Source organism: Brachyistius frenatus, unplaced genomic scaffold (genome assembly GCF_029030835.1).
Source record: "Brachyistius frenatus isolate BFR_SWC_R1_liver_20210118 unplaced genomic scaffold, ASM2903083v1 Contig_143, whole genome shotgun sequence".
NCBI classification, from domain to species: domain Eukaryota; kingdom Metazoa; phylum Chordata; class Actinopteri; family Embiotocidae; genus Brachyistius; species Brachyistius frenatus.
Genome location: NW_027210742.1, coordinates 147,501 through 160,000, shown reverse-complemented (window position 1 = coordinate 160,000; position 12,500 = coordinate 147,501). Strand labels below are relative to the sequence as shown.

General features: G+C 41.6%; 1 protein-coding gene across 1 annotated transcript in view; it reads right to left on the bottom strand.

Annotated features, from left to right (window-relative positions):
* Positions 1 to 12,500, bottom strand: part of LOC138630879 (neuronal PAS domain-containing protein 3) — a gene marked incomplete at its 5' end in the record, with an annotated part of 199,183 nt that overhangs the window by 85,923 nt on the left and 100,760 nt on the right. The window contains one exon of the mRNA XM_069715504.1: positions 6,129 to 6,218. Coding sequence (XP_069571605.1) covers positions 6,129 to 6,218 — 90 coding nt within the window. The remainder of the gene's footprint in view (positions 1 to 6,128; positions 6,219 to 12,500) is intronic.

Here is a 12,500-nt window from a genome sequence, read left to right as displayed (position 1 = left end):
GAACACAATAAAATGATGCAATCCACAATCCAGCAATATTCTGGTGCAAAAGTTTGTTTCTAAAATCGGGACAAGAAGGCAACATTAGATAAACTGACTATTTAATTAGCATTTATTTGGGTTTATCCAATGTTAGACAGGGATTTAGTGATTATTGTCATCAGAACATTTTCAATGACTTTGTTCCAGGTGAAACAATAAAAACAAGAAGACTTTAGTTTCTTTAAACTTTTATTCTCAGAGCCGATGGCACTTTAAAGACAAGTTTTCCATATTACCTGTATGTCCTGCATGCAGGCTCTGTGTGTGTGTGTGTGTGTGTGTGTGTGTGTGTGTGTGTGTGTGTGTGTGTGTGTGTGTGTGTGTGTGTGTGTGTGTGTGTGTGTGTGTGTGCGCGCCCTCCCATGCCGCTACATATGTCGGCCTGGCATGAAGAGAAGCTGGCTGGTGACCATATTTGGGCGTAACGGGCGAGAATCCAGCAGACTAATTTGGGTCTGGCCGAGACGACGCAGTTATTATTTTCCTCTGGACCATCAGGCAGAGGACACACAGCCATCTGCTGCACACACACGCACACACACACGTCTCAATTAGATCACTAAGAGGGCAGCTGCAAGCGTCGGCCGCGTTCGTAAGCACGCGCGCACACATGCTAAAAACACACCAAAAAACATTTATACGTACATGAGTGCGCACACGTCGCGCTGTGTTGTTGGATCAACAGGGTGTTGCAGAGAGACAGATTCTCCTGCTGTCGGCCTCGACAGACAACGACAGGAGAGACGCACGCGGGATGTTTCCATCCACCTGTGTCGTGTGTGTTTCGAATGTGCCCGTGAAAAATTAACAAAACAAAAAAGGTGACACACTGGTCTCAAAAAAAAAAAAAAAAAAAAAAAAGGTAACCTCTTTGACCTTTTGGATGCAAATCCGAGAATATCTATCTACCACTCAGAAAACAAACGGTGCAACCTCTCAGTAATGTGACGAAGAAATAATTGCCATAAAAGACAATGGCTAGACAGAAGAAACATAATTTGTGTTCACTGTGTTGAGACTGAAATTCATTTTCTGACAAACTGCTCAAAATACAAACAAATTAGAGAAGACTTCTTCATAAAATTCACACAGATAATCCCAGACTTTGCTGCCCTCCCAGAAGTCAGACTCATTCAAACCCTACAACATTAGTGCATGTCACAAAATAAGAAATGTTTCAGACTTGCAATATTTTATTGCATCTCTTTCCTTTTTTCCTTCTTTTATTACTTGATCATTTTATCATTTATATTCTACTACTTATGTAAGAATTTATGCTTTGGCAAGACGTTTGATCCAAACATCATGCCAATAAAGCGAAATTGAAGTGAAATAACAATATAAAGCCTGTCTGATTGAGACATTCAGGGATGTCACAAGCCTGTGAAGTTTAAAGGTTCAAGAGGACGCATTTCACCATGAAACTAACAGTCGGAGTCACGAGGACACCTGCCTCCACCTTTTATTCCAGTGCTGAGTAAACAGCAGGCAATCGCACACTTTCAATCCCACAAACCACCAGAAACGTTAAAGAAAAGAAAACGCTGACATGCTGTTGATCTCCATTGATGTAGACTATCAAAAGTACTTTCAAGAAGAACTGCAACCTCCAGCCAATGAGTGACGAGGAATTCTTCGTTGTCATCGCCGCTCCCACCAACACGCAACTCATCTGTTTCAAACAAAAGGTGGTCTAAAAGGTTCATAAAGGTGACACAGAGATCTGGGAGTTTACTGCTTCAAGGGGCTTCCAGGAAAACCTGACCAACATCCTTCCTCTAATATTCCTTTTACTGCAACACACAGAAGCATACCAGATGAGACTACAAGAACTGCACAAAACTATCTAACTAACCTTTTTATGATGTGACAATGCTGTTGAAAAGGTTTGATTAGAAGTTGTTTAATCGAAGGAAAGATCGTGGTCTGGGTGGAAATAAGTAGTTTGTTTATGTTAGAGGGTCTTTGTCATCATAGTTTAAAGATTCCGGTTCATAGAAGCAACAACGGTTGGTTTGAAAGTCCATTCTCTTGTGGATCCATCCATCCACCCTGACCTCCTCCCACCACCGACTTCGTGGTTCTGTAAGGTCACCTGACGTCCTCCTTCGATCATGATTGGATCCACAACTAGGGTTCAATTTACCCAATATTACTGTAGACACACTCCACAGAAATTAGAAAATAGACACAAGTTCAACTCGCATATAAAATCCCCACTTTGACATCATGACCATACCTTTATTGTTATTGGACAAGGGGACTTATAAGGTGACATCACAACATGCCTGGTGTGACTCATCAACCCTGAACTGATGGTTTACAGACAGAAGCTCAGTAAACTCAATCGATTTTAAAGCCCTCTGGGGATTTTTTTTAAATTGTGAATTTGGGTTTTATGAACAAAATTGCCTTCACTTTGTGAGATCCCTTGTGATGCTTTTGTATTTCAACTGACAAGGTCTCGGCCACGGTAACAAACAACCACAACAAACTGCAGCTCGACAACTTTTTACTTCCCAAGAATTCAAATTCAAAAATGAGGGAAAGTTTTTTTTCTTTCTTTTTTTTTTAAAAGAAAAGTACGGGTTGAGAGAGAGAGAGAGAGAGAGAGAGAGAGAGAGAGAGAGAGAGAGAGAGAAAGAGGATGTTAAATTTACACGGAAGCCGCGTTTAATTACAGCTCAACTCTTTGTTAATGACTCTATTAACGGCCTGTTTGATTGGCCGGCCACGTCCGCCGTCTCCCTGACGAGACGGCAAAGAAACGAGTTAAACCGGCAAATCCTCTTTACACATAAATCTGCCTGAAGATTGTTTCAGCGCCGGCCACCAAGCGGGAAAATTCATAACCTCGTCAATTTGTCAAAAGGCTTAAAAGAAAAAAAAAAAAAAAAAATCCCCCCCCTCACCCTCACCTCCCCCATCAGCCAGACATTTTTCCTGCAAGCCGCGATCTAATTAAAGTTGAAAAATAATTAGCGATATATTTTCCTTCCTTTAAAGAAGAAAAAAAAAAAACGAAGAAGAGGGAAGGGCAGTGATTAAAGGAAAGAAGAGGAGGAAGGAAGAGCAATTAAGGGGATGGAGGTTGACGAACTCTGTGTACACATGTAGGATTACAGGGTGAGACTCGAACATGGCAAAGACAAGCTTGATCTCTCTCTCTCTCTCTCTCTCTCTGTCTTTCACTTTTTTTTTTTTTTTTTTTTTTTAAATCAGCGTGCCACTTCTTCAGCAGCTGATAAAAGCTGAGAGAACAAGATAACCAGCTCGGCGGAGCTGGCGGAAAAGCTCAAGGGACCTGATTTGACAATTAATCAATTATTTGATAGAAATCATCAATCAATCTTGGTGGGGGGAATTAATGCAGAGGGAGGTGGGGGGAGGTGGGGAGGGGTCGAGAGAGACAGAGAAAACACAGTGACAGAAAGAGAGAGAGTGATGTACCTTCCTCTTTAATTTGGTAAACTGATTGGCCTTTTTTTTTTTTTTTTTTTTTCTCGTTCCTATATCTGAGAGCTCCCTACATCTAATTTACAGAGACAAGGAGTTCAAGGAGCGAGAGAGAGAGTAAGCTACTGTGCGTCGTGGCGCAGACCCTAAATACGAAGTCCATTTGAGAGAGAAAAAAACTACGTTAAGCTCATCTCGCAGTTATTAAAACATCAAAACATTATCCAAAGCAAATACCGAAGTCAGAGAAGCAACATGCGTTCATTATTAAACACGACGATGATAAGAAGCTTCATCAGCACTTTACATGTTCGTCTGAGTCGGTCACACAAAGTTCTGTGCGCAAAACTTTGAGATATATCGAAACAGAATTTTGTTTACCGACTTATATTCACCATTCATTCCAAAAAGACACCTTCTCCAACTAGCACCACAGACTGAATTGGCTGTGATTTGCTCTGCTCACGTTTCCAACAATTCACATGCTTTTTTTTTTTTTTTGCTTGCAACAATCAATAAGACGCACACACCTTCTGATTGTGTATAAATACACAAGACACACCACTGACACACTCAGTAACCACTGCACATCTGGCAACAGACAATACCACAAACCCCATGAACCGATGAATGTATGAGGTGAGATTATTCTAGTTGTGCGAAAATGGAGGGCAGCGCAGTGATGTGCACAGAGCGGGAGGAAGCCATAGCCTTCACGAGTAAGTATTCAAAGTTACGTCAATTGATCCACATCAGCACCTGAGTTACACGCCTTTTTGTAACCAGTGGCACGTGAACATTTGTGATTTCGCCACGGCCCTGAAAACAAAGTTTCGCGCCAATCTCGGGAAATCGGCTACAGAATCAAAATCACTGTCCTGTTTGCTTTCCCTTTAAATTGTCTTCATGACAGAAACCTAAAGGCCCAGCAAGCTCACAATAAAGGAACTATTATTTTTTTCTAGTTTAGATTTTAGACTTTTTTTCTTGAGCTTTAAAAAAAAACAAAGAATAATTCAATTAAAAAGAAAAACATGAGAAGAAAATAAGGCCTACTGATCTCCTCAACTCGTATCATAAGACACAGAGAAATATTACCATGGATTGTTTGAAACTTTCTCGGTTGTTCGCTGAGGGACTTGCCGAGAGACTTTCGCCTTATATCCCAACATGTAAACATGTAAAGTAAGTTGCTGACCTCTGATCGGTTGCTACAGTCGCATACATCATGTCACGTGACCTTTTAAGTCCGCATCACCAGATGAATATATATATATAAAAAAATCAGGTGTGAACGTGTTGGATCAGGTTAGAGAAAGGTGCCGGTTCAGACAAACAGGTGTCGACGGCCACTCTTCACACGCTCATGCTCATCACCGCAATTTCCACAATTACGTCCTCGTGGCTTTGGCTGAGGACCCAACAGCTGCATCCCATAATGCCGACTGAACGTAGCTCCACGTTGGTGATTGGCCCCGTCGGTCGCCATCCACTTTTACACGTCGGTCCAACACACACTGGCAGGAGAGGCCGTGATGAACAAACGGCGCGGTTCGAAGTGAAGTGAGAAGGATGCACTTCCTGATTTCTACCTGTTGTGCTGCAGATGAAGTGTTTGGCACGCTGATGCCTTCGCTGTTGCGCAGTGGTGCGTTCAGGCACAGTTGGAATCTCCGAAATGGGAGTATCAGCTGATTAACGGCAGCTTTCTCTTTTTAAACAAAACGAGCTCAAACAAAAAAATCGTGACTGTCGGACTGTTGACGGATACATTTCACATATCTGAAAAAAAAACAACCTAACGTAAACAACCCAAAGACAACATCAGACGTGTTTCTTATTATTATAATTATGTTTTCTCCTTCTCAGCCACGTAATGCAAATATGTCCAATGTTATTTTATAGCACATGTTGCTCCTTTAATTCTGTATTTCCTGTTTTCATGAATAAATATTGGCATTTTGCACACACAAGCTAACAGAAGCTCCAAAGCAAACAGGGAAATGTGGCGGTTTGAATCCCTTTTAATTCAGCATCACACACACACACACACACACACACACACACACACACACACACACACACACACACACACACACACACACACACACACACACACACACACACACACACGGAGCTTGTCAATACTGACTTATTAGCGCCTCCAAGGTCGATGTGTCGACCTTCAGGATGGACGCCTGTCTCCATTAATAGGAACTGGTGGAGAGTGAACCGATTGAGACGCAGAGCTCGTCACCAAACTGACAAAGTACAATGAAGTGACACACACACACACACACACACACACACACACACACACACACACACACACACACACACACACACACACACACACACACACACACACACACACACACACACACACACACACAGAGCAATAAAATATGCGTTGTCGCTCGCTGCACAAATCAACAACCGTCCGACGAGCTGATGAGATTTTAAATGAGCCTTAATTTGTTGGGAATTGTCTTTGGTAATGATAGGAGAGAGAGGGATGGCGGAGGAGAGACGAAATAGACACGGAGAGAAACGAAAGAAAGGAAAGAGGAAGACGGACAGATGGGAGAATTTGAAAAGAGCTCAGACAGAGTTGGAGGTGTAGGACTTACCTGTGAGAGTCCCAGGTAGATGGAGACGGTCTCAGAGATGTAGAGGAAGCGTCCCTCCTTATTTAGTGCAAATACAAAGCCGTCCAGAGACTGAAACACAGAGAAGAAAGAGGTGGAGGTTAAATTCACTTCGGAAACTGTACTTTAAAAGATAAAAAAGTGAAAGCTTGTTCACGAGGTTTGTTAGAGGAAAAGAACAAGTTATAAAGTACAACTGCTGATCCTCCTGAAGAAAAAGGTCTGTGAAAAGTATGATTTCAGTATGAAGAGGTCTTGTTGTGGAGCTCACCACTACACACCGAGACTCAGATTTCTATTATAGGTTTTATTGGAAGACTCATTAAGATCATAGAAAAAAGATGTTGACATACAAATAACAATTATGACAGATGATGTGTTACTTTAAGACAATTTTTCTTTTCTTTTTACTCGACAAAACATTTATGTCCAGTTTCTGTCATGGATTTTTCATTTCTATATTTCTTCAGCAGTTGAAGTGGCAGCTGCTTCACACCGGCGTACCCTTTTTAAAACGTTGGCTGGGGCCTGCTTGAATTTTGTCTTTGGTTTAAGCTGTTTTGTTGTGGCTTTTTGTCTAATTGTAGTTATATATGTGTTTATATGAACAACTGGCATTCACAGTGAGCAGAACCTTCTTGAATACAAGATGCTTGTTAATTGTAGTACAAGAAGTCAGGCGGACAATTTCACCCCCTGAACAAGAGATATTTTGTGTAGTGGAGAATTGTATTTTAATAACTGTATGATTCCACAGATGCATGCAAATCCTCGTTAAATGTTGTTACAACCCTGTTTTACTGTACAGATACAGGGAGAGGTAAATTTGTCTGCATGCACGCACACACACACACACACACACACACACACACACACACACACACACACACACACACACACACACACACACACACACACACACACACACACACACACACACACACACACACACACACACACACACACATCACCATCACACCGTCACAAAGACATCTGAGTGTGTCTAATGTTGCATTTATGTGAAACACAGGCAAGTCTGAGTGTGTCTAATGTTGTCGTTATGTGAAGATCATGGCAGAACACTCGACTCCTTCAGCATAATGCACAACACGCAGACACACACACACACACACACACACACACACACACACACACACACACACACACACACACACACACACACACACACACACACACACACACACACACACACACACACAGGCATTAATACTCCTGAGGTCATGCAGGTTAATTACATGTGGTTCCCTACTGTTGTTGCTAATAGACAGTCGGTATGTGTGTGTGTGTGTGTGTCCTGACATTGTGAATATAAGCTGGCTCTGTTATTAATATTATGTCTGAGAAAGAAATGGGAGGAAGAGAAAAAAAAAAAAATCATTTTTACATGCAATTGTCTTAATTGATAATTATTAAATTTCATTGTATTTTTCCTTCTCTCATTGGCTTGAATATATTTAATATTAAGCTCTCATGCAGATCTTTAGCAATACTGTTCCTGATTATGGCCATGCCAATAACATGCCACCTTTGATTTTTATGTTTGGCATTTCATTTTCTTATATCTCTCTTTTCTTGTAACATGTACTGTTTGGTCATGACCCCCCCCACCCCTCCTCCCACCTGTGTCCGTTTAGTTTGCCCTCTCAGCTGATGAGATGCTAATGAGATGTTAATCGTCAATGAGCCTCATCAATGTCCAGCCATGCTGGGTTCCCCATTAACACACATCCCGACTCTTTCTGAACGTGTGTGTGTGTGTGTGTGTGTGTGTGTGTGTGTGTGTGTGTGTGTGTGTGTGTGTGTGTGTGTGTGTGTGTGTGTGTGTGTGTGTGTGTGTGTGTGTGTGTGTTGTTTGGCATTTGTTCGTTATATGCATACAAGACTGTATCTGTGTGTGTGTGGATGTGTGTGTGGTCAGGGTCTGACCCACATTGTTGCCCTCCCTTCACATTAAATGTCTTTGTCCTCTGATCAGTCAATTATCCTCAGAAGACATTTATCATTAACATATCATTAATGCTAACTAGCTTAGCATAGAAAGTTTTGCTTGCCACTGCTATAATGTCCATGCAGATTGTGGTATTGCAGCTTAAAGCACTTCCGTATCGGTGTCATTTTTCAGACCCGGAAGCTACGCCAACTTTTATATACAGTCAATGGTATTTTCAGGGGGTAACAGCACACACTGTGTCTGAAGCTAGATGCATTCCGACACACTTGAGTCCTGCATATTAAAAGCGTGTGGTGCTGTGCGATTAGATACTATGGTATAAACCACAGAAACATGGAAAAGACAACTACAGTGATTATAAAATGTTGCCTACTTACAACATTGAGGCACAGAGCTTGTATGATTCAGAGAAAATAATCACTATGTCTTTAAACCCTTTGTTAAGCTGCTATTTGTTGATGCTCTTCCCTGTTGGAGGCTGCCGCGGTTTGTGAGACCGCCTCTCTGCCTCGGTGTGGCCACGGGTCACTTCCACAGCACACCATTGGTAAAGGCTGAGATGTGGAGATAATCGCAACCGGTGTTTTCCTTTCTACTGTTTTATCATCTTGTCTGATTGAGGTCCAGGTTTAGCAACAAGCAGCTCCAGGTGAAGGGAAGCAAATCTGCCCGTTTCAGAGGGATTAAAAACGGATTAATTAGAATTGGAAAGCAAGTTGAAAGGTGGAAGTGAGTGTGTGCGTGCGTGTGTGTGTGTGTGTGTGTGTGCATGTGTGTGTAAATTATGCTGATATGACGCTGATGTAAACACTCTCACACACGCAGACATAGATGTGCTGTAAACAAACATAACCTTGCAGACTGCTTTGTTAAGTCCCAGGTTGCCTCCTGGAGGTTAAACAGGCCTCCGATTATTAGAGCAGCGACTCCAAGCAGAGCTCACACCAAACATTGTTTCTCCGCTGCATGTTTTTTTTTTTTTTTTTTTCCCCAGCTTCTTCTGGTTTACACCGGGAATTATGTACAAGGTCGGCAAGGTCTAGAAAGGTCAGCGAAAGGTTGTGAGATGCGCAGTAACACTCGGAAAGCCTCAGTAACTGACATTTCACTGCAGGAGGAACAGCCTCACTAAAGGAAAAAACCTGCAGTTTCCATTTCCAAAACTAATATTTAATTGGTTGTGAGCGAAGCGAAACGAGCGTCACGTTCACGGGGAAGTTTTAGTTTGGAATAAATGGAAAATACCAGATCTGAACATTGGTTCTTGAATAAACAAAAAGTGAGCTGTGGAGAGTTTTCTAATAGAAGAAAAAACACTAAATAAAGGTTGAAGAATCACCTCACTAACAAACAATCTAACAAACTCACACTGCATCACAAAACTAAACTGAGAACAAACTGGTGATTTCCTTTCCGGTATTTAACATTAATAATATGTACTAAACACATCTGAGTTTAAACTGCTAAGTGGCACGATCTCCACTCAGATGTACGGAGATGCACTCAGAGAATTCTAAACCTATTTGATCAAAAACTCCGTCAGAGCTTCACCTGAAGCCAAACCTGAGCTATGTTGCCTTGCTTGAGCTTCATCTGAGGATTTAATTCCATCCCAGATTCCATCAGAACCAAACTCAAGCTAGCTGCAAATGTCTGCTCAGATTTACAGTCTTTATATGTCACAAACAAAACAAAAAACGGGACCTAACGGACTTGAAAGATGGAACCAAACCTGACGCAAGCTGAACTCAAGCTGGACCGAAGCCGCCTGTCTGCATAGATGTCTTTTATAACACGAAGAAATATGGAACATTGCTGGAAAAGTGTGATGAGAGGTCAATCTGACTCTGGCCCCAAGTCTAATCTACATTTAATTACACTTGAACCAAAGCTAAATGGCAGACAGACTTGAGATCAACCTTAGCCTAAATAAAATCAAACACCACCACACAACCACTCTCTCGAATATTTACCACCAAACTGCAGCTCGTAGCATCCCGAGTAAAAACATGAAACGGTCAAGTTGTAACTGAAACCAGATGGAAACACTGGCACCGTTAAAACAAGTGGAAACAGTGGAACCCGGAGAAGCAATGAAACCAGTAGATGACCTGAGAAAGGGTGGAGGGATATTGGTTTTCCTGCCCTTTGTTGTTTTTCACTCGTATTTGCATATTAATAACACATACGGACACAGTGGGACTTTAGATTGGTGTGTGTGTGTGTGTTGTTGCCTGTTTACTTTTTTTTTTATTGTTTTATGTGTATATGTGCCCAGATCTTTTCCTGTATCACCGTGTGTGTGTGAGTGTGTGAGTGTGTGCGTGTGTGCGCAGTGCAGACAGACCAAGGACGGGTTTAGACACACACACATACACACACCTGCAGAAAATAAAGTAACAATACAACCAAACATGCAGAAAATACACACACACACACACACACACACACACACACACACACACACACACACACACACACACACACACACACACACACACACACACACACACACACACACACACACACACACACACACGAGGTGGAACAAATGGACATTACAGCTAAAGTCACATACCAACACACACACACACACACACACACACACACACACACACACACACACACACACACACACACACACACACACACACACACACACACACACACACACACACACACACACACACACACACACACACACACACACAAATTAAGAAAACAGCACCCAAACACACACACTCAGCGAGTCATTGTCTCTATCTCTTCTCCTCTTTCTCTCTCTCTCACACACACACACACACACACACACACACACACACACACACACACACACACACACACACACACACACACACACACACACACACACACACACACACACACACACACACACATATACAAACGCACGCCCTGTGGCAGTGGCCTGTGTGTGTGTCTCTTTATGAAATCACAGAGGGTCTGACCGCCTCATAGTAATTATGCTAATTGCCTGGATGCCCTTGCCTTTATTTATGCGGGGCTGCTAAGATAAATAAAAGGAAATTGCTTTGGATCTAACTGTATTCATTTCAGCATGCTAACTAGAACGCTAACGCCGCGCTCTGCGTCTGTGTGTGTGCGCGTGTGTGTGTGTGTGCATAGCAAGAGAGAAAAGGGAGTGAGTGAGTGGGTGGTGGTGGTGTGTGTGTGTGTGGGGGGGGGGGGTGTTCACAGATTTGTTTACCCTTCACAAATTCTGCAGGTAATTGCAATTTTGATTGTATATTTATTTATTTTATTCTGTGTGTGGACGGGTTGTATTGATGCTTTTTGTGTGTGTGTGGCAGCGAGTTGGGAGGTTTATGTGTGTTTGTGTGCGTGTGTTTGTGCACTTCCTGTCTCTCAGTCCTCAGTCATAATGAAATGTTTTGTTCTGTTAAATCAGAGTATAACTGTGTGGAAATCACAGACCGTTCTGCAGTGAAACTAAAGCGTCTGAATGAACCTAGCAGGTGGAAACTTGCATTTTTACCCTAAAAACCATTAAAACATATGAATAAAGGTGTTTTAATGGGATTCATCAATTGTCACACTGCATCTCTTATTCTGAATTAACCCACAGATTACTTCTCGATACGATTTTTAAGATGTCAAAATGTAAAAAAATATAACAAATTAAAAAGGTAAAGTCATCAGATTGCTTGCTTTGTCTGATCAAAGATTTTTTCAGATACTCAAGATTTTCTGCCCAATTTAGGTCCTTTTTTCCAGAAATTCACCAAAACCAATGAAACACACTGTGATTTTTACAACAAATTACTCAATCAAGGTGAAACCGGACAACTGTCACAGTGTAAAAATGGACGTATTCATGCAGAAACCCATTAAAACTATTTATTGCACAACAATCAATTAACTTAAAAGCAAATTCAAAGTTTGCTTGAAAGCTCTGAGTTGCATTTATGTTTGTCAATTTTCTATTTCTGTGATCAAGATTTAATCGTCGATGCAAACCTCGACGAGAAGTCCTAAAAGTTCACAACGTTATTGTCAAACTCCAGATCTGACTTCACTAAAACTGAGCCAACTTAATGCTGCAGTAGATCCTTCTCACACTGTGTGAATGAAATCTTGTTCCCAGATTGTACCATGAATGCATGAAGTAGCTGCTGCACGTCATCACAGACACTCTAATGTGTAGAAATTGCAGCTCCTAAAGGTCTTCCTCTTTGTCTCCATCATTTTGTTTTATATGTGTGGGTTTTTTTTCCCCCTTAACTTTTCATTTTTAAATTTGGGTGCTACCTGTGGTGCATTCTGATTGGTTGGTTTGAATATGTTCATTCTGATTCATTGGTTTGAAGATGTACATCGTAGCAGCTGTAACGCTTTAAGGTTTT